General features: G+C 38.4%; 2 protein-coding genes across 7 annotated transcripts in view; one reads left to right on the top strand and one right to left on the bottom strand.

The window, feature by feature from the left end:
• The first annotated feature begins 324 nt into the window (after positions 1 to 324).
• LOC146452386 (trypsin-2-like) lies at positions 325 to 11,580 on the top strand. Its single transcript, XM_085097999.1, has 6 exons — positions 325 to 483; positions 1,714 to 1,853; positions 2,707 to 2,730; positions 5,260 to 5,497; positions 7,213 to 7,430; positions 11,139 to 11,580. Exons 2-6 carry the CDS (start codon positions 1,730 to 1,732, stop codon positions 11,450 to 11,452), a joined length of 918 nt encoding a protein of 305 aa, XP_084954125.1. The 5' UTR covers positions 325 to 483; positions 1,714 to 1,729; the 3' UTR covers positions 11,453 to 11,580.
• A 7,779-nt stretch (positions 11,581 to 19,359) lies between these two features.
• LOC146452387 (natural resistance-associated macrophage protein 2-like) overlaps positions 19,360 to 23,670 on the bottom strand; it is a 30,851-nt gene continuing 26,540 nt past the window's right edge. For all 6 annotated transcript variants that reach the window (XM_085097976.1, XM_085097975.1, XM_085097970.1 and 3 more), the window contains 3 exons: positions 23,580 to 23,660; positions 23,021 to 23,062; positions 19,360 to 21,383 (listed from right to left, as the gene is read on the bottom strand). In XM_085097976.1, coding sequence (XP_084954102.1) covers positions 21,294 to 21,383; positions 23,021 to 23,062; positions 23,580 to 23,660 — 213 coding nt within the window. In that variant the 3' untranslated portion in view covers positions 19,360 to 21,293. The remainder of the gene's footprint in view (positions 21,384 to 23,020; positions 23,063 to 23,579; positions 23,661 to 23,670) is intronic.

Raw genomic sequence — 23,670 nt, forward strand, 5'->3', positions numbered from 1 at the left:
ACGGTAACAAGACTGATAAGCGTGTGTTTTCCGAGCAGAACTTTCTTTTTCTCTAATAAAAATAGAATATCTGTTATCAAGGGGAACGATTATCACGATCTTTGAAGAGCATGGTTGACTTAGATGAGCCTGTTTTTGACTATGGTTTGCGGGAGAGTGAGCACTCGTCGGATTCTGGCAGAACTAAACTTCCCCCAACTGATCAGTTAGTTAAGAAACATGATGGTGTATCTAGGAAAACTTTCTCAAAGTAAAAACAATGTCTGAATGTTTAGAGCAGAACTTCTTCTTTTTAATTACAGCAATTAAAATTTTTCTCATCTACGAGGAGGTCCCATGGATACCAAAGAATATAAAATAGAGACGATATTTGGTTTGAACCATCTTCTTACAGAGACTGCAGAGTAAACGCGTTGGAATCGCCAAAGCCAAGATTGTCCGTTTGCTGTTCTCTTGGAAAACCAGTTGTAACCGTTACCAGAGGTAAGACTAACTTTCGCCCAAAATGACGATGACTTATCTTTTTCTCAAGTTGAAGATTTCACATAGAAAATCCTCTTGGTGTTTCCATAAACATCATCTTCATTCTAATTGACGAAATTATGTAAAAACTCTTACAACACCTATACAACAAACAAAGTTAATTTTTAAAAGCTTAACTCAGACACTTAGTTCAAAACAAAATGTTAACCACGAGATATGGTTAGAATCTGAGGTTTTCCGGCAGATTGAAAAAGTGGGAGTACTTTTCATTGAAGTCTTCCTAACATGTCCTAAGAATCTTCAACCTTCAACGGATGGATTCAATTTGCACAAGAAAACGTTTCTCACTCAAACATTTCTGTAAAATTAAAGACAAAATATTGTTTTAGTTTATTATTTTCTATTTACTTGCAGTGAAATAATAATGTGGTTTTTTTTTTTTGTTTTATTTACTGTTTCATAATATATTTAAAGTTCTCTTTTCCGTCGATTATTCTTTCGTCCCCCTCCCCCTCGGGTTTGTGAACGGCTTCCTAACGTCATCCAGATAGACTATAGCAAAATCAATTCACTTCGTTTGTCCTCCCGTTGCTTGTCCTTCACCGGTACTCAAGGTACACAAGGCCTCAGTCAGTAAATATCATACATGACTCATTTATTACAGTTGTGTGTTAAAGAAGGGAAAATGTTTCCCCGTGTCATTTCTTACTCTTTTCTTGATGCCAAAAATGAGAAGTCGCTCCAATATTTCTTTTGTTTGACCATTTTAGTGAGGCAATTAAAGTATCTGTAACGTTTCTACGGCTGAAGGAACGCTAGAAACAATTCAACTTTATTTTACAAGCTAAAGGAAATATCAGAGGCTTTTGTGTAAGTCAATTCATAAATGAAACGGATTTGTAATTTAAGGAAAGCAGGAAAATTTGAGGCGACAATACTAAAATGGCATGAATGACACTTTGTATGAGCAGCGCATACTGAATCAACATTGGTTGCTTGCCATCCAGCCCCCAAAAAAGACCAAAAGTTCATAAATGGCTTCAGGAATAAAACCTGGGTGGTTGGTACGAGGGATTTATTACCCTTGAGACACTACATTTTTCTTTCCTCATTTACTTTTAAACCATTAAAATGTAACCCAAGATGGGATTAATTTTAAAATCGACCTCACAGGCTCAAAAAAGTTAATTTTAACAATTATGGTAACCCCGTGTTTTTCTTCCATACCAGGTTCACGGAATAAAAGATGGCTCTCAAATTGGCGATGGTTCTTGCACTGTGTGCATTTGCAATAGGCGGAAAATTGTCACAAGAACCACGTGCAGTAAATATCGAGAAATTGCCACAACCACCACCATTCCCAACAAAAAGTGAGTTAAGTTCCTTTTATTTTTTCCCATGGCCAGTTTGCCGTATGTTCTGAGCATAACATCATACCACCTGATTTCATTGCTTGTGATGATTATATGGTCTTATCTCGATTTTCCCATTAATTTTGAAGCAATCAGATCGTTGTTCTATGAAATCCTCTATTAATAATGATAAAAATAGAGATAATTCTGGCAACCGTCTATAATGAACGATTTTTGTCAAGTTTGATATCAGGAATTAATCAACTAAACAAAGTTTATTCAGTAATTTTTCGTCGAAGTGCAAGTTTGATCGCACCAAATGGTGACCTTTGAGATAAAATAATAAGAGAAGATAAATTTCAGAAAAAATGCGATACTGCGCTTCTGGTTTTTAGTCAAAACTAAACGCAATGACATGTCCAATCAGGGGCACCCAACATATCGTTTCGGTCAATTATCTGTTCGGAAGGCTCTTCATCCCCTACGTGGTTCCTGAAGGGAATTTTCACCCCGAACTTTCGTGATATGGGAAATTTAAGGTAAGGCCTAGTGTTTTCGGATTGATAAAAATGTCGTTTCGGGTACCGAAAAAAGGTCAGCTAAGATTTTTGGAAAGGATATAAGACCTAAGGTTTTCGGGAAATGGACAAAGATGCCCTAGTAATTTCGAAAAGACTCAGGTTGCCCTAGAATGACCGAACAGATAAAAATATTATAGCGCTGCCTAAAACGAACCTACAGAGCTTTATAGGCACTCCAGATAGCCTCAAATAGCGTTTCAAAGCATCTGAGAGAAAACTGTCGTTTGGTGCTCCTGTCCAATGAAATGCTTGATATTGATTAATCTGACATTTTTCTACATTTTTTGTAGGTTTGGAATTGTCCCAACCAGAAGGTGAGTTAAGCCTCTTGTACTGTTTTCTGCACCAGTTTTTTGTATGTTTTGTAACCCGGGCTGCTTCAGACGAGCACATATTTTTTTCCCATAGATTTTAAAGCACTCAGATCGCTTATTTTATTAAATATTAGATAAATAAAGGAAAAAAAAAAAAAGACACGTATTCTGGTACTTCTTACTTAATTATCGATTTTCGTCAAATTTGATATCAGAAACGAATCAAGCAAATCACTTTTACTACGCGGTAAATTTACAGCTTACTTAATTTTAATTGAAAACAGGCTAGAATTATATTTGGCTGCTTAGGTGGTAATTGGTGATGACCGATTAAGTTCTTGTTGAAGAAAATAGTAACAGTCAATTTTCCCGAAGATTATGGCACTAGAGGCCTAAACTGAGCGATCTGAACAAATGCAATGAGCCCATGGTTGGACAAGTCATAATCACGTCCGGTCTGCTTACTTCGAATGGAGATCGCAAAAATCCTCTTACAGACCAAACAAACGCTTCTTTCCCAACACATGTTTTCACTTTTAGTAAATCGCAGGTCATTTCCAAAATTCACTTTATCTTATAGTTTCGTTACATTTCTGAGCCACATTCAGCGTCGAAGGATTAGCGTTATGAGCGCGTGCTATACTATAAGGTCATAACAACGCCTGTTTCTTTAATGGCCTTGAAGATGTCTTTTATGACATCACTGGAAAAATTCAGCGGTAAATTTCGCCGACTGCAAGGGGAATGGTTCTAATTAAAATGTGGAAAATAATTTTGAGGAAGACTATTGTAACGCGTTATATTCTGTCTACTGCAGCATCCAACAGATCCCCGTTATAAAACGAAATAAAAACTGTCAACAGCTTGGCGTTAAATCATGACACAATTTTGGCTGTTTCGTTTGCAAGACACGTGACTCTTTATTGGTCACCTGCTATATGCTATAAACTGGTTGTTAACCGGTTTGCAGCACGTGGCTCATAATCCTCTTATTTTCCAGTTCTTAGCTAGTTCTTATTTCTATCCGGTAATTGACTGCTAACTGGAAAGAGCTAAATATTCTCAAATATAATTAAATTAGCATTCTGCGAAAGCTTTTCAATGTAAATGTAGATTACTGTGTGTGAATTTTCATTTTATATGGTCACGTGGAGTGGTGTTGAAATGTCTTTTAAGGTTTCATCCTATGATCGAGGGACAAAAATTACCAAATAATTTTAATCGGCCAAAATAAAGTTTAGCGTTAAATCTAGAACTTCGAGGAGGCAATACTTCAAAAATTACCTTAATACCGTTCTTTTCAGGAAAATGAAAAATAAAATGTAAAAGGAGAAATCGCAATGGTGTCATAATCTCCAAAATAACCTACCAACCCGAGGGACATTTTCGCTGCAATCCGGATTAATCCGCTTAAAACTTGAGGGGAAATCAGCGCAATCAAACCTAAATTTGTTAGCGAGACTGGGTTTAAGAATTTTCCTGTGTTGAATTTGTTTTGTTTATTGGATGTTTCAAGTGTATTTTGTCCGTGAGCACTTTAGCGACTTTGAGAAGGTGACTGAATTTACCGCGAGTTCTGTTCTATTGTAGTTGATTACATGAAGTGCTGTTGAATAATTGGTTCACGAGATTGTGAGGTGATATAACCTTACGGAACTTTGCGTGCGAAAATCTTGCTCTTAATTTTGGGTTAAATATATCGACTTTGAGCGAATCAAAATATCGAAAAAGCCTGACACCGTTTTGTTGATTAATAGGTAACTTAAGAAGTCACGACGGAATCCAAAGAAATGTTTCAAAATGTAAAACGCACGTGCAGAGCAATTGTTTTTCCTCATTAATTCGCAGTAGGGAGGTTAAGCCCGGTTTTCACTAGGATATAAGATCACATAAGCATAAGTTGAAGCTGAAGAACAAACGCCACTCAAGCAAGTGAGAACACAGTCGTTCTATTAATCTTTGTAATTTTACATTAGTTGAAGAAGCGCATACTGTATAAGCGTCATGGTTTCTCTAAGATTCTGTAAATAACAATTCTGTAAAAAAGAAAACACTTGCGACAAACGAACACAGTATGGCGAACGAACAAACTTTTGAATCTCTCAACGACGAAAGCTTAAACACACTGAAGCGATCACCCTTCAAATAGAAAGAGAAAGGGCAAGAGAGTAAGTGACCTTGAAAAGCGAGAAGATGGTTCGACACTGAGGTCGATCGGTCCTGCGCCATTTCATTTTTGGTCAAACCAATATGCCGCGGGTTTGTTTTCTAAAGATCCTGGGTATATTTTGGTCCCAGCCCAGCCCTTACGTCCAAGTGTTGCATCAAAAAGGTTACATTCGTTTGGCCGCCTCGTTCAATATTTTGCAACATCGTCCAGCAAAGTTGGATTCAACAATGTTGGATGATCTTGCAATCGTTTGGCCAGGCCTTTTAATTGACATGCAAAATGATCCTGGCCAAAATTCATATCGCAGCCAACGACCCTACTTTTCCCTCTCTATCTTTCTTATTTTCTGTGGTCAATAGGCAAAGGCCGTGGCGATGGCAATGGTCAAAAACTGTTTTGTGGCAATAGCCCTTCGAAAAGAATTGTCGGTGGAACCGAGGCACCCCAACGAGCATGGCCGTGGCAAGCGATGATCTTGAAGAGATTTGGGAATGACTATCGCCAGTGGTGTGGAGGGACTTTGATAGACCCCAATTGGGTGGTCACTGCAGCCCACTGCATCGAGAATATCGTGAAAAACAATGACAGGAAAATAAGGTTAGACAAAAAAAAATCATGTATAGTACATTCAATACAATGTAATGGACTTTATTTTAAGAGGGTAGCACATGACAGTGAGGAAACTGATAACCCAGTGGCCCTCTACAAAATAAAAACCTAAGACATAAAACAACTAAACGATTACTTACAATTAGAAATGTTATAAAACACTAGAATAAAATTTAAATGACTATTAGCACTATACTACCTCCACCATACAATGCCTGGACACATTGCACAGTATTATACAACGCCTTAGCAGGCTTGGAGACACTGCGTGATCGCAAAAACCAGGCGATACCATTCTTGTTAGAAAAGATCCCGTATCTGATTTTATTGATACTGCGACCTTATGTTTAAAGGTTCCCCAATATCGTCCAAGGTAATATCCACGCTAATATATTCAGAGAGTGCGGATAGGACATAAAAAATACGCACGCAATGTATATGATTCCAAGTGGTCATGTGTGTAGCATGGAATGGTCTAGGAACAAGCGGTATTTTGTTGGAAGTATCGTTGTTTCTCAGGCTGGCAGATGTCATGTCGTGGCCTGCAAATGCAACCGCGTTTCCCATCGCCCCTGCTTGCTAGCGACGCCTCAAGCGGTGGTGAGCGATTTGAGGCGCTGGTATTGGTATACTGTATTAGTGACGAGTGAAAGGCGAAGGAAATTCTTAGAATTTTGACAAAATTTCACAAGTATACCATTTGATTACCTTTTGATACCATGGGTGACAAATTACGCTCACAATCGTGGTCGGTTCCGTCTTGTTTATACACGCAGGCAAAAAACCGCTTGAGTACTATCCAACTTTCTCAAGGCCACTTTCATCACACCAGTTCTCAAAAACCTTCATCCAGTTAATTGTGCTCTTTCGCGTATTTAGGTTTTCTGTAGCGTCTTTTAATTAGCCTTAACGTCTTTCATCTGTAACATGCTTTAAACATGGACGCCATCTTGGCACTGAGACATAGGAAACGTTGCCATAGCAATTTTGTAATCTCACATGTGAAATTATAAATTAACGCTGAAATTTCGCGCCAAAATTAAGAAGTAATTTGTCACCCATGATATTAATATTGTAATTGCTTGTTATTTGGGTTAAAGCTTTACCTTTCGAGTTAAAACTAGGGCTCTATCCAATTTTAATGTTTTCCGAAAGAATTATTATTATCTTTATTATTATTATTATTATCTTTATTATTATTATTATTATTAATATTATTATTATTATTATTATTATTAATCTTTGCATGTTGTCCTTCAAAAGAACAATATTGAAGTCCGAATGAAGCCTTTAACTACCGTTAAAATAAAAGTAAAAGCCTGAGGAGGGCATGCTTTATTGAAATAAAGCAAGGACATGTATAATGACCTCAGCTGAAATAAGAGTTTTGTTGGAAAATAATTCTTGCTTCAGATAAGCCGCAAAGTAGGGGTAATTAATTCGTCAATCATCATTAGATTGTACAAAGCCGTCCCATACGTCTGAAAAGGACGAGATGCTTTATTTCAAGAAGATAAATAGTTTTGTAGTCTGGGATGCAAGCCTTCTTGTTACCTTCGGTAGTAGATAATGTTTAGATATGATTGTCGGGAAAATTGAAAATGGCTTAGAGTGTGGTTTCGTTGAACACCGTCTAAACTGTCTTATAATAACTGACCCAGAATGTTCAGAAGAATCTTAAACAACACACTTCACTTTTTCAGACTTGGCGCGCACTATTTCAACCAAGAACTTCCTGGTGAGCAGTCATTTTACCCGGCAAAATATATTCCGCATCCGAGATACGACCCGAACTCCTATACGCACGACATCGCCATGTTAAAATTGCCAACACCTGCTACAATCAATGACCAAGTTCAGCTGGCTTGTTTGCCTGGATCGTACGGAGAAGTGGAGACTGGCAAGATGTGTTGGGTTACAGGTATGAGTGATAAAAATGTGAATTAGTGATAAAGGCAATAAAAACGCCACTGCAAATACATGCTCAAATACACAAGAGCCCATACAAACACGAAGAAGCACAAGGACAAGAGTCCATACAAACACTTAGAAATACCGGCACAAACACAAGAGTTTATACAAACACAAAGAAATACAAGCACAAACACAAGAGTCCATATTAACACAAAGAAATACAACCACAAGCACAAGAGTTCATCCAAACACGAAGGGCAGATTATTTCAACAAAATTTAAGTTATTTCTTATTTACGGCTCATTTGCGGTTTAGGCGGTGCCTCGATAGACAACGGTTAAACGATGTTTTAAATATATTTTTGAAACGCGATTGAAAATCAAGGGAAAGACTCACAGTAAAACATTGACGAAGAACGCAGAGGCTCGGAAAGAAATTCTGAACAATTTCAACTCCCAAATCAAACGGGAAATGGACGATGCTGGAGGCGGCTGAAACTCCAACGTAAGAAAGAACGCAATTTGCTAACGGTCGTTTATTCCCCCCCCCCCCCCCCCCCCATAATAATAATAATCTGGTGGAGAACAAGCACCTGCCTCCCGAAGTCAAGGGTGTAAATTAGTTACGGACGTTTATATTTTATTTTGTTTTTATTTACCATGCTGTTCTCAAAAATGCGTTAGTCGCGAGTCAATCTAGGTCATCGTGTTGTCATCATTTGCAAACACAAGAGTCCCTACAAACACTTAGAAATACAAGCACAGACACAAGAGTCCATACAAACACTTAGAAATACAAGCACAGACACAAGAGTCCATACAAACACTTAGAAATACAAGGAAAAACACAAGAGCCCATACAAACACTTAAAAAATACAAGCACAGACACAAGAGTCCATACAAACACTTAGAAATACAAGCACAAACACAAGAGTTCATACAAACACTTAGAAATACAAGCACAAACACAAGAATCCATACAAACACTTAGAAATACAAGGACAAATACAAGAGTCCATACAAACACTTAGAAATACAAGCACAAACACAAGAGTTCATACAAACACTCAGAAATACAAGCACAGACACAAGAGTTCATACAAACACTTAGAAATACAAGGAAAAACACAAGAGTTCATACAAACACTTAGAAATACAAGCACAAACACAAGAGTCCACACAAACACTTAGAAATACCGGCACAGACACAAGAGTCCATACAAACACTTAGAAATACAAGCACAGACACAATAGTCCACACAAACACTTAGAAATACCGGCACAGACACAAGAGTCCGTACAAACACTTAGAAATACAAGCACAAACACAAGAGTTCATACAAACACTTAGAAATACAAGCACAAACACAATAGTCCACACAAACACTTAGAAATACCGGCACAGACACAAGAGTCCATACAAACACTTAGAAATACAAGCACAGACACAAGAGTCCATACAAACACTTAGAAATACAAGCACAAAGACAAGAGTCCATACGAATGCACCAGCACGAGAGTCCATACAAATACTAAGAAATACAAGCACAGACACAAGAGTCCATACAAACACTTAGACTGAAATACAAGGACAAACACAAGAGTCCATACAAACACTTAGAAATACAAGCACAAACACAAGAGTCCATACAAACACTTAGAAATACAAGCACAAACACAATAGTCCATACAAACACTTAGAAATACAAGCACAAACACAAGAGTCCATACAAACACTTAGAAATACAAGCACAAACACAAGAGTGCATACAAACACTTAGAAATACAAGCACAAACACAATAGTCCATACAAACACTTAGAAATACAAGCACAAACACAAGAGTTCATACAAACACTTACAAATACAAGCACAAACACAAGAGTTCATACAAACACTTAGAAATACACGCTCAAACACAAGAGTTCATACAAACACTTAGAAATACAAGCACAAACACAAGAGTCCATACAAACACTTAGAAATACAAGCACAAACACAAGAGTCCATACAAACACCTAGAAATACAAGCACAAACACAAGAGTCCATACAAACACTTAGAAATACAAGCACAGACACAAGAGTCCATACAAACACTTAGAAATACAAGCACAAACACAAGAGTCCATACAAACACTTAGAAATACAAGCACACACAAAAGTCCATACAAACACTTAGAAATACAAGCACAAACACAAGAGTCCATACAAACACTTAGAAATACAAGCACAAAAACAAGAGTTCATACAAATACTTAGAAATACAAGCACAAACACAAGAGTCCATACAAACACTTAGAAATACAAGCACAGACACAAGAGTCCATACAAACACTTAGAAATACAAGCACAGACACAAGAGTCCATAGAAACACTTAGAAATACAAGCACAAACACAAGAGTCCATACAAACACTTAGAAATACAAGCACACACAAAAGTCCATACAAACACTTAGAAATACAAGCACAAACACAAGAGTCCATACAAACACTTAGAAATACAAGCACAAGCACAAGAATCCATACAAACACTTAGAAATACAAGCACAAACACAAGAATCCATACAAACACTTAGAAATACAAGCACAAACACAAGAGTGCATACAAACACTTAGAAATACAAGCACAAACACAATAGTCCATACAAACACTTAGAAATACAAGCACAAACACAAGAGTTCATACAAACACTTACAAATACAAGCACAAACACAAGAGTTCATACAAACACTTAGAAATACACGCTCAAACACAAGAGTTCATACAAACACTTAGAAATACAAGCACAAACACAAGAGTCCATACAAACACTTAGAAATACAAGCACAAACACAAGAGTCCATACAAACACCTAGAAATACAAGCACAAACACAAGAGTCCATACAAACACTTAGAAATACAAGCACAGACACAAGAGTCCATACAAACACTTAGAAATACAAGCACAAACACAAGAGTCCATACAAACACTTAGAAATACAAGCACACACAAAAGTCCATACAAACACTTAGCTATATAGAAATACAAGCACAAACACAAGAGTCCATACAAACACTTAGAAATACAAGCACAAAAACAAGAGTTCATACAAATACTTAGAAATACAAGCACAAACACAAGAGTCCATACAAACACTTAGAAATACAAGCACAGACACAAGAGTCCATACAAACACTTAGAAATACAAGCACAGACACAAGAGTCCATAGAAACACTTAGAAATACAAGCACAAACACAAGAGTCCATACAAACACTTAGAAATACAAGCACACACAAAAGTCCATACAAACACTTAGAAATACAAGCACAAACACAAGAGTCCATACAAACACTTAGAAATACAAGCACAAGCACAAGAGTCCATACAAACACTTAGAAATACAAGCACAAACACAAGAATCCATACAAACACTTAGAAATACAAGCAAACACAAGAGTCCATACAACACTTAGAAATACATGTACAAGCACAAACACAAAAATCGATACAAGCACAGACACAAGAATGCATTCAAACAATGCAAACCGCAAGCACAAGCACAAGAATTTGTTTAAACGTACACACGGTTCTATGATTCATTTCCAATGCCATTGAAATTGGAATTTCTTAAATAAATAAATTAATTAAATTAAATTAAATAATTCCTTTTCGAATGGTACATTTTGGTATCTTTATTGTTTTTTTTTTTGTTGATGTTTATTCTTTTAAGGATGGGGACATACCAGTCCTAAATCGAATGAACTTAGGCAAGTTGATGTTCCAATCGTTTCGCGAGCTACTTGTGAACAGGCCTATCCGAATCATATCGACCAATCCATGATCTGCGCTGGTTATGCCCAAGGCGGTGAGGACTCCTGCTCAGGGGATTCGGGAGGGCCGTTGGTGTGCAAATACTTCGACTGGTACTTCCTTGAGGGTGTGGTATCGTGGGGCGAAGGGTGTGCGAGGCCAGGGAAATACGGTGTTTACGCCAACGTCCGCAACTTGTATGATTGGATCGATAATGTAATGAAAACCGAGTAACTAAAATCTGTTAATTATGAAATGGAAAAATTAGAAAACACAGGTTTCACAACCTGTTTAGAGATACGTGATTAAGGAACTCTGTAAACTTGTTAAGGCGTGGGATAATAAATGCATTGGAAACATAACTGCTGATTGTTATTCTTGAGGTGTCTGTACTTGCTTTCATTATTATTCATACATTGTACAGTCAAAAATGCAAACACCATGTCGCATGTATTTTCTAAAACGTCACAAGTAACAAAGTCACCGTTGGTCCACAAGTAGTTACAAGTTTTACCCCATATTCGGGTCTTGTGACGATGGTTTGCGAAGTCGCAAAATGCCTCACCATGAAGGTTACGAGTGACCTTCGGAAAAAAAATTCGTAGGCGCGTGGCTTTTAAATAAACCGTAACAGGCTAGATATCACAAGAAAGCATCATGATATTTCTAGAATTTGGAAAAATGTTAATGTTTAGAATTTCCCGGTTTCAAAAGCGTCGGTACCTGTCAGAATCCCAAACTGCTGAATATCATCCAAATGAGTTTAACGACGTTATCGCAGAGGCTCAATCAACAAAACGGTGTGAGGCTTTTCCGATATTATTTTTGGCAATTTGGCTATGCAAGTGTTAAGTCGGAATAGCTAAAAGGCTGCGAGATACATTATATGAATGGGTGCCGCAGGAAAAGTATTTTAAACTTTGAATTCACCCGACACCATTTTGCCTCCCATCATTGCTTTCGCTTTTGGCCTTTTTCCTTCATAACCGTCCTAGCTAAAATAATTTGGGTTTTGGATTGTAGAGATTTTAAACTGTCTGCAGTCCTACTAGTTTTATTTTAGGTTGGGGGCTGTTTGGGCCGAAGCACTAGATATGATTCCACAGATGAAATATCTATTTCACTGATGTTGTAAAATAAACAGAGAACACTTCATTGATCAAATGTTTCAGCCCCAAAACTGCCGAGCATCATCCAAATGAATTTAGCGCGGTTTTTTGATCAAGTGGTTCATCTTAAAGCCCCATTCACACCAACAAAACATGTTTAATTAAACCAGGTTTAACAAAATGAAAATTGGTAATTGAAAGCTGAACCATTAGCTTTGACATAGGATTCAAGTAAACTTAAACTTATGCTTTCACTTTTGCTAAATCTGTAGTCGACAAAAATCGAAAAGCAGCTTTTATGAAGAAAACTATTTTAAGCTGTGTTTAACTAAACAGCTTTTAAACGTGTTTAAGCCTTGGTGTGAATGGGGCATTAGTTGTAAGCTTCTGAAAGAGAGTTTAAGAACCTACTACGGCGATCGCAACAAGAACGTCACAAAACAATAGGATTCAATGAGAAAAACAAAGGCCCTGCACGTGCGTTATAAATTTTGGTACATTTCCTTACCGTACTTGGCCAAACAACAATGTGAAATGACCAAACTCTTGTTTTCGTGGAGAACGTGAGGACATGACGGTATTTTTTTCATTCTCTGTCTCAACTTTAACGCCGTTCCCATCTGTTCTGTTACTGGATAGTTCAGCCACATTGTCAACGTTAAAAGAATTGGAATAACCACGTAGTACAAGTAACGTGAACTTGTATTTTTAAGCCATGTTTTCGTTGCCGTTCTAGTCGTGGTTTCTAAAAGTCCCTAATATTAGTTTCTACGATGTTTAGTTTTGTCTAATTACGTGAGGACATGACGGTATTTTTTTCATTCTCTGTCTCAACTTTAACGCCGTTCCCATCTGTTCTGTTACTGGATAGTTCAGCCACATTGTCTACTTACTTATGTAAACTGTCTTCATTTTCTTGATAATGATGACAGGATGTCATCGAAACGTCGAAATCTCTCCGCGTTATTTTTTCTAATTTGCCACAACGTAAAAAGAATCTAAAGTATCTCTCAGGAAAGTTTTAAAAAGATCAGAAATTTTGATGGTACTTGCTTTTTATAATACGATATTAATCCTATTTCGCCTGAGATCCGGCGCAAAGTGCTCGAGCCAACTTCTTTGAACACAATTAATTTTTTTTGAAAATATTGAAGAAACTAAATCAAAACTAAAGCTAAATTTTGTGTCTTTTCCTACGAGTTATCTGGCCATCAAGTTATAGATCACTGTAACTTGATGTTTCCAAAACAAAAATATTTTGACAGCGATAAATATTTGTACCGTTTCTCGAGAAATTAAAAGTTGATCCTTTTAACATTTACATTTTTGTACCACTTTAAGGTTTCTTTATTGATTTCAATAACATTTGAGTCAGTCTGGATTATATTCTACAGCCTTAGAAAAAACCAACAGTTAACCCTTTGAGGACCAACAGCGCATACAGCTGTTTCGACAAAGGTTGTCCAAAAAAAGCTAAAAGCGTACGCGACAACGCCGAAAGGTAGTCTAGGAAATACATACATACATGATACTTTATTGGCTCGTCCCCACGGGGCTTTTCAGCGTCAAAAAACAAATTTCGAGAAGCTCACAATCCATAATGCCTCGATCGTACAGCGACTTGAGATGGCGGTCAATATGGATTCTGAGCTTTTGTTGAAATTTATTGGGTATTTCCCAGACTACCTTTTGGCATCGTCGCGTACGCGTTTACGCTTTTTTGGACAACCTTTGTCGAAACAGCTGTATACAGCGGTGTCGGAAATACCGTTCAAGCTTTCATGATTTGCTTCTTGTTTAACTTAAATCACAACGTCATGATATTCTAATAATGTGTGAATGGCACCAACTGGTGTATTTGGCCATCATCACACCCAGCAAACCGACTACACCTCCCGCTTTTCGCTGCACATCACCGTTCGTTTGACAACAAAGCCCAAACTGAAATGCCAATTTTTCGGCCAAAGAACAATTGCAATACCAAAAATTACTCTTATTTATGGTCAATATTTAATCCAAAACATTTGTTCAAAAATGAAAAGTCAACATTTACGGCGAACCTCAAACTCAGACCTTGGTATTTGAGTGGACGTTTTCCTCTCAACGTTTTCCGCGGGCTATACATCTGCCACTTTATCAGACCTCAAGTTGCCTTGTTCACGCCCGAAAAGAATTTTGGGTGATTCAGCCACAGCGCGAGCGTAGAACTCCTCCTCCTTCCATTTCAAATAGGTTGTCATGTTATTTAACCCGGGTTAGCGCCAACCATGCTTCGAGCAACTGGGCCCTGGGCCTCCATGTTTGCTGCACAGCATGTTTCACGACTCAGTCAACGTGAAACCACCTCTCACCTCTGTTTCCTTTCAGAGGCTTTTCTCTACCCACAATCTAGCTTAATGATACCCAGACTGGGGGCTTCTGCAGAGGAAAACGGCTCGAAAAACACTTATAAAGCGATAAACTTACCAGATTCGAGCTCATGCACTCGCTCGAACATGTGCGTCACGTGACAATTTAGTCACAGCATCTGAAAATCGCAGATATTTTTATGGTATCCCCCTACACGAAGTCATTGTATCCATAATAGTCAATAAATAGTCCGAACCACTTTATTTCTTCATGAACGGAGACGCCATAAAAATATCTGCTGTCCGCGTGTCCTAGGATAATATGGCTAAATTGTCACGTGACGCACATGACGATTGTTGTTTGTTCAAGCGAGTGCATGAGCTCGAATCTGGTACGTTAATCGCTATATAAGTGTTTTTTCGAGCCATTTTTCTCTGCAAGAAAAAAACCCCACCTTTTCAAGGTGCAAACGTCCTACAACAGTAGGCTCGTTCGGTTGCGTAAATCCTGAAATCTTGGCTGCTGGATAGCTACTCAGATTCAATAATGTTATTAAAGTTATGATTTGGCTTTAAATATACAGCAGCTACTTCAGATTTCGCGTGTTTAAGTTCATGTTATTATGCTCATTTATTCGGCAGTGCTGAATGAAGGAGGGGCTTGGTCAACCGTATGTTTACTATGAAATGGATACTGCCATATTGTTATTGCTAACTGTTATTATTATTCAGTACCAGATGTGTGAAAGTATCAAAAAGAAAAATCAAATGGAAATCTTCAAAACTCATTAATAATTCAAAAGCCCATTGACCTATAAAAAATGGTTGATAAAACATCACGTGCAGTGGTTTTAAAAACCGATAAAATCTCCTCGTTATTGGTATGTGGTGTTTAATGTTTTTCTCGTATGCTAATTTCCAACTTTCACAAAAGCATCATTGTTATGAATCTAGACACACGCTTTTCCAGGAATGTTTTTGAAGCCTTTCAAAAAACTCGTAGCAAGTGTTTTATCGGGTCTAAAACCACACGACTGCGTCTCGTGGTTATAAATCCCGATTACACACTGCTGCTCTCTGTTTCTCTTTTTGCAGGATTTGGAGCCACCTATCTACGCTCGGATGTTCTTATGCAAGTTTCAGTCCCAATCGTATCTCACTCCAATTGTCAATACAGCTATCCAGAAGAAACAATCGACGACAGCATGATCTGCGCTGGCTATCAAGAGGGCGGTAAAGGCTCTTGCGTAGTGGATTCAGGAGGCCCGATGGTGTGTGAAGCCAACGACAAGTTCTTCCTTGAGGGTGTGGTATCGTGGGGATACGGATGTGCACGCCCAAGGCGATACGGTGTCTACGCCAGGGTACGCCACTTTCGACAATGGATAGATTATGTTATGGGCCAATATTACGGAAAGATGCCGATGAGCTTGTTAATGATGTCCTGGGGAAATGAGAAAGCGCAGGTCTTAAAACCTGTTTAGACATACGCAAATAAGAACTGTAAACATGTTAAAGCGAAGGAAATGAATGTACTGCACTCGCACTGTCAAACTCCATGAACTGGTGCGCATATGACGTCACGAGCCAGCTATTTCGTGAAGACCGCGTAAGTATCACAGGCTTCTCTAATAAAATCTGAGTAATGGCGGACAGATTTTTAGTGTTTTTTTGGCTGGCCATTTCCCGACTTATCTCGCTTCCATCGTTCTAAATAAAAATGCATTGTATTATTATAAATCAAATGACTCAATTGACGTTGAAAAAAAAAACAGTCGAAAAGAAAAACAAAACTTTTCGTCGAACTAGTTGGAAAACTTGAAGTCAAGTTAAAAAGTCATTTGAGGAGAGCACTTCGAAAGCTTGGCTAAAATTCGCTTGAAACTAAAGCACACGCCTCACCATATGTTGAGAAGGATAATTATGCATCTTTTCTCTGTAACTTATTCGAGAAAAAGTTCAGTTATTGAGATACAAGCCTTCGTTGCAAACAGAGTTGAATTCCAATTGGGCGTCATTTTTAACGCGGACAGCTGTATCGCTGGAATGTCATGACAAACTCACGGTCAAATCTAGGCATGAGTACTAAAAGGGGAGACTCCACATGAAACCTTTAGCTCGTAACAAACTACACTCAACAGCTCCGCTGCCCCCGGCTAGGTGCAGATGGCGGTATTTTCCCATTAGGAATCACGTTAAGTTCGCGACGATTTTATCAAACGACACTTAATTTTGGTAAATTTTACTTTTGGTAATGGGTAATCTCTGAAGCGTTGTTGTCAGAGAGTTCAGCTCTGTTCAGTGTTATTTAGCGCTGGGGATGTCCTTGGCTGCTCGATCGAAACCCGCAACCGGATTTCTTATAATGTCACAACCCTTTCCTCGTAAATTACCCTTAAATAATTACTGACTAAACTTCTACAAGGATGAGACATTTTCTGTCGTTTGCTTGGCCGAGCTCAAAATAAACTTACAATTGTTAGCGCATCAAGGGGATAATTAAGGTCACACTTATGAATAAATTAATAAGTCCAAAATTTTAACCGTCTCACTTTTGCCTTACGACGGATTGCCCCTCTGGGGCGAATAAAAGAGCCTTATCACTCGGCGGCCATGTTGAGTCTCGGGAGAATAAAAAGCTTTGTTTTCGCACGGCAAGCCTCGGTCAGACGCGGGCTTACCATGCAAACACAAAGCTTTTTATTCTCCTAAGACTCAGCATGACCGCCGAGTGATAAGGGTCTATCCGTATCTAGTGTGCATACGGCCAAGTAATTGCCCCTTTCGATCCGAAGTTCAAATAGAGACTGGGGACGAGTTTTTAATTCCATTTGATCAGAAATTGGAGTCTATTACAAGAAAGATCATATTAAGCACGGTGCCTACTAATACCGAAGTATTTTTGTGCGGTTTATGGCTATGCAGGAAAAGCAGATATTAGCAAGGCCTATTGGAATCCAAAAAGAAAATTCGGGGTAACCACGCATCTTTCAGAGATAATCAAGCAATAAAATCTCTAAAAAGCGCCAAAATATAAAGCAATGTATGGGATTTTTTCCTAAATTGAAGCTTAGTTATCTCTGAAAAATGCATGGTTACCCCCAATTTTCTTTTGAGATACCAAAAGCATTTGCTAAGTTCTGCTTTCTGCGTATAGTTTCAAACCGCGCAAAAAAATCCCTGTAGGCACCACCCATAGGAAACCCGAGTATCTCGTGATGCGCAAAACGTACGCGCAGTAACAATAGTAGGCACCGTCCTTAAAATTAATCAGCTTACCAAGTTTGAGGTTCTGTCGTTAGATTGCAACCATGGAGAAGGCTTTCAAAAATCGGAACAATTAGAGATTTTGTACCAGGATTTGGGGGACACCATCTCAGAATTGGAGACATTTGTATGGAATTTGGGCGACCTTTGACAGGTCACAGCCTGCATGGTTAACGCGCAATGAAACATAATCAAACTTGGTATACATACTAATTCTTATGCGATCTTTCGGGAATAGGCAGTTATAATAATCCAAAATAGCCCATGCACGCTCCCGTTTTATGTATCTTATAGATTTTGTGGTAATTAAATACATTAGACCTTGAAAGTAATACTCTTTTTTTTTTCTCGAGGACACCTCTCTTATACAAAAAAAAGACATCAGGGAATATTCATGCTAAGTGAATCAGTCATATTTTCACATAGGATAACTGCGAGGAACAAACCAAGTTAACGTGTAAAAGCAAGTTATAACGTACTATGCGAAAATATGGCTCACCGGCGAGGATTTGAACCCCGGTCTCCTGCGCTCAAGGCAGACGCCTGTGGGGTAGTGGTTATCACGTCTGCCTTGAATGCAGAAGACCGGGCTTCGAATCCTCGCCGGTGGACCATATTTTCACATAGTACCTTATATATTGCTTTTACAAGTTAACTTACACCTCTTTTAGCCTTCAGTACAATCATAAGAAATCTTAAGGACGGTGCCAACTATTGTTACTGCATATACGTTCTGCGCATCTCGAGATACTCGGGTTTCCTATGGGTAGTGCTCACTAAAACACGAATATTTTTGCGCGGTTTAAAACTATACAGATAAAGCAGAACTTAGCAAGTACTCTTGGTATATCCCAAAAGAAAATTGGGGGTAACCATGCATTTTTCACAGATAATAAAGCTTCAATTTAGGAAAAACTCCCATACATTCCTTTATATTTTGGCGCTTTTTAGAAATATTGTTGCTTAATTAACTCAGAAAAATGCGCGGTTACCCCCAATTTTCTTTTCCGGTTCCAAAAGCCCTTGCTGAGATCTGCTTTTCCCGCATAGTCATAAGCCGCACAAAAATACTTCTGTATTAGTAGGCACCGTCCTTAAACAATATGATCGTAAAACTATCGATAATCAAACTCAACAAAAAATTGCTCAACTCCAACTTTGGTGATTATATGGTGCATACATGCAGACGAGGCGCGCCGGGAACGAGGCTGGGGTACACTAAAAAATAGCAGTACCTTTCCTAACCAACCAAAAGAAAACAAATAAATAAACAAACAAATAAATTTAACTCACTGCACGAGACAGAACTAGGGGAAGGTGAATTTCGAAATTCCATTATCTTCCAAGAGTTTTCAACTAAGGAAGTTTGGTGTAGTAAAAACCTATTCGTCGGTAATAATAAAAGAAACTCACAAACTTCATCTTAAATTTTTATTTCTCTATATTTTTTCGTACAAAATACTCTGATTGGTCTAATTTTCACATTTAACATTGATTACTTAAACCCGGAAAACCGACGATCCTTACTAAGTACAATTTTCGAAGAACCAAATCATTTCGGACAAATCAGTTCCTCGATATTGCTAGCGAACAAACGTCACGTAACAAATTTTACCCGAAATTTTAAATCACAAGCTCTAAACAACAATATTCCAAATACCGTAAATGATCTGATAAACGACTTACACTGCTTACCTAACAGACTCCTCCCTACAATAGATTCTTTGTGATTAACACCCTTTCCTACAATTTTACAATTTGGGGGGGGGGGGGGGGAGGGGGGGTTAGGAGGCATTTCTCTCTAATAAATATTAAAACAAAGCAATAATTCGAAGGGAGACTGCCGAAGCACGCGTGATTTGGACGGATCATAGTTAATTGCGGCACTGGGTATGAAACCTTGCCGTCTCCAGAGTTGATAACAGCGGTGCTGCAATTTATGTTAGAAGAGCCGTGTAAAATCCTCCGTTTTTACGTTCGCACTACGGCTGAATAGCTTAACAGGAACGTTTCTATTGATCCTTTGTTCCAACACATTTCAAAATCTATCGCAGATTGTGCACGGTCAATAGCCAAAAATGTAAAAAAAAAACAAAAAAAACAAACACACACACATGACAAGGCTTGATAAGTGAACAACGCCTTTATCAATTAAACGGCCCCTCGACAACTTCAAAGCCAGGGCGTTTATTAGATTATTTACGATTAACTGAGATTAGCTAGATTAACTGAGAAGGCCAATCCATGGACTACATTACTGACTTAAGGACGGTGCCTACTAATACCGAAGTATTTTTGCGCGGTTTATGACTATGCGGGAAAAGCAGATTTTAGCAAGGGCTATTGGAATCCAAAAAGAAAATTGGGGGTAACCACGCATTTTTCAGAGATAATTAAGCAATAATATCTCTAAAAAGCGCCAAAATGTAAAGCAATGTATGGGATTTTTTTCCCTAAATTGAAGCTTAATTATCTCTGAAAAATACATGGTTACCCACAATTTTCTTTCGAGATACCAAAAGCATTTGCTAAGTTTCATTTTCTCCGTATAGTTTTAAACCGCGGAAAAATATCCCTGTATTAGCAGGCACAACCCATAGGAAACCCGAATATCTCGAGATGCGCAGAACGTATGCGCAGTAACAATAGTAGGCACCGTCCTTAAGGCAAAGCCCTTGCACGTATAAGAACACGTCATCTCAGTCTCGATAAATTACGTCAATCACTGAATGCATTGTCACACCTTTTATGATATCAGCCAATATACCATTCCTGACCTATAGTGCTTCTTAAATTGTCTTCTGGTCTTTCTTTCAAAATGAAATCAGCAAGATCTAGCTATACTTCTTAGTTGTCTTCAGTATAACAATTATTCCATCCTCGCTTATCTGATGAGGGATGAAAATAGCCAACTCGACGCGTATCTATCATCTCATTTCCAACGCTCGCACGTGGAATAATTAGAGAACTTTTGGCAAAAACTTCTAGCTTTTTCATGGCCAAAAAAAATAATTTGAATCACTGAAGTGTCGTACAAAATTAAATTACAGCTTTCTCAGATCGTTTTGAATAAGTATGCAAAAGATTGTGTAGTTCCGAAAAATATCCATACCAACCCCCCCCCCCCCCCACCCCCACACGCCACAAATTCCAATTCAGCCTCATACTTTCCTTTAAATTTTATGGCCTTGAGCTCCCCCCGGAATTTTTATCCCTTATGTGTGTGGAGGGGGGGAGGGGGGGGACGGGAATGGCATATTTTTTGGATATTACCCAGCATCAAGCCAGTTCTTTCAATTGACTAAAAATGGATGACAATTTATAACAGCATGAGGAAACAGCCGGATTCCATTAATCTGGACTCATGGCCGAGTTGGCTGATTCCGTACTCTCAGCTGTGTTTTCTTGGATTACATACGGGTGCTCTGGTCTCTGTAGACACTGTCAAAGAAAAAGAGTAAAGTGTGGATGAGAAAAGAAGCGGTCACCATTTGTATGAAAGAGAAAAAAACGTTCACTATTTGTTGTTCCGCTGGAAGATGAGAATTTATGGGACGGTCTATCCCAACGGAATTTTCCGGAAAAGAAGTAATATCTTCCTAAGGTATTAGTTTTTTTTTTCTCGCTTCTACCGAAATGACCGGAATTTTGTGTACCATTTCTTTGCACTTTAAAGCACCAGCCGTTTCTCGAAAGTCCCGGTAACTTACCGGACCCGATAAGTATATTTTTAAATATTTTTTCGCCGATTACACAGTGATTACAGACATGGTACTTGGGCAATGTTTAGATAGAATTATGATTTTAAAATTTAGCATTTAAAGCTAACAAAAATTGGCTTCTGCTAAGAAACATTTATCGCCAAAAACACTTATGAGGCCCGGTAAGTTACCGGGACTTTCGAAAAGCAGGCTCCTTTCCGAAATCAAAATAACATTTCTGAGAAGATGGTGCATTCACGCTCAGGGAAATTTAACCTCAGAGAGAGGAACTTAGTCATATTTATGTGTCAATACGGCTGCTATTTGTCGCCTTTGACGTCTGATTTCTTGGAACATAACTGTGAAATTACTGAGAAGAAAGATGAACAGTTTTTGGGTGTCGAAAACTGTTTTTACTTCATCTTTACGAATCGTGCCTGCCCTCCCAACATTCAAATGGTACAGCTTATTCTCGTTACGTATCCCACAGTATTAAAAGGATCAGTGCCTTTTGTTGGAAAATTCTTAACCAAAAAAACCCTGTACAAATGGTGGTCACTTGCGTTTTTTATGTAGAAAGAAATGCTTTCTTTTTCATTCCCAGTGTCCTCTTTAGAAGAGACTAGTATGGGGACATGATAACATGTCAAACACAAGGAAACTCAAACACAGGCGTTTATTCGTGGACAGCGGACGGTAAAATGAGTTGAATAGAGACATTTAGCACCAGGCTTTTCGGCAAAAATCTCAGACGGTGAACGGCTAGAGTTCACGTGACAAGGCTCTGACGTTACGTTTGCAGTTTTCAACGTGCGTTTCCAACGTGGAGAGGTAGGTTTTCACGTAAGTCATTTACCTCAGCGATTTGAGTCGTACTTTTCAATTTTTTGAAACGTAAAAATGTCACATTTTTATGTAGCAAGTCTTCATGTTGATGTTTAGGTGTAAACTAACGCGAAAGAGCGAACATGGAGCTTTATGTTGCTGTGTAAAACAGAAATACTGCTGTTCGCAAATTCAATATGGCGGCCACTTCAAGTGAGAGGTGTAGCTAAAGGGGTAGAAGCCATAAACGTCAAACGCCCAACCTGAAACTGCCGTTTCCGGTTTGCCGTTAACGCAAAAACCCTGGAGCTAATTGTCTCTAATGTCTCCCTTTTGATGCATTCTGACGCTTTCCCTTCTGCAATGGCACGTCACCCGATACCGAAAAGAAAGGCTTTCCAGTCTTTGGCGAGAAACAAAAACAAGCCAAAAAAGCAAACATTCAACCCTGAGTCATTAGCGTCTGTCGTTAGGTTTCCTTATACGGTCTGCAGTGGAACAACATGTCACATGATAACTTAGCGGTAGGATATTAAAATGAACTTGGTGTACCTTCAAGAAATCCAGGAATGTGAAGCCAAGAGCTAGATAAACCTAAAACACAATATACAGCGGGATGTAATGAAACAATTTCTTCAATAGCAAGTATTAGGGATGTTACAATCACCAAGATGATGGCGAGGACGCAACAACACATTTTTTTGTTTCTCTTTTGTGTTGTTCTCTACACAACGTAAGAGGTCCGACAACCGGTCACGTGACCGATTATCGTATGGTAAGACTTGCGCCAGGAGCCAAAATAATTCCTGAAATGGAGAGTGCTTGTTTCAATTTGCCAGAACACCAATTTTCTGACCAGTGACATAGAGGTCCGTCCTGTAAGTTACGGACCGAGTTCGAGGTCCGTACTATAAGTTACAGAACGAGTTTTTTTTCCTGTTGATTTATGGCCCAAGCGCGAAGCCCGCGGGCCATAAATCAACAGGAAAAAAAAAATCGGTCCTAAACTTACAATTTACCTACCAAGAAAACGAGATGATTAATAAGATATTTATTATATCTCTGAGGTTAAGGATGAAAGGATGCATAAATAAAAGAACTTTCTACCCACCAGTAGCAAAAGAAAAGAGACGTAAAATAGAAGAATAAGCGCCACTAGAAAATAGTATCCCGCATTGTCTGGAATTTGAGTCTGAAAATAA

Source organism: Pavona decussata, unplaced genomic scaffold, assembly GCF_977016875.1.
Source record: "Pavona decussata unplaced genomic scaffold, jaPavDecu1.1 SCAFFOLD_371, whole genome shotgun sequence".
Lineage (NCBI taxonomy): Eukaryota > Metazoa > Cnidaria > Anthozoa > Scleractinia > Agariciidae > Pavona > Pavona decussata.

Excerpts from the sequence above, each read along its gene's own strand:
- LOC146452386 (XM_085097999.1), top strand. The coding sequence starts at position 1,730 with ATGGCTCTCAAATTGGCGATGGTTCTTGCACTGTGTGCATTTGCAATA. Across the intron at positions 1,854-2,706 it reads ACCACCATTCCCAACAAAAA|GTTTGGAATTGTCCCAACCA; the intron begins GTGAGTTAAGTT and ends CATTTTTTGTAG. Across the intron at positions 2,731-5,259 it reads GGAATTGTCCCAACCAGAAG|GCAAAGGCCGTGGCGATGGC; the intron begins GTGAGTTAAGCC and ends TGTGGTCAATAG.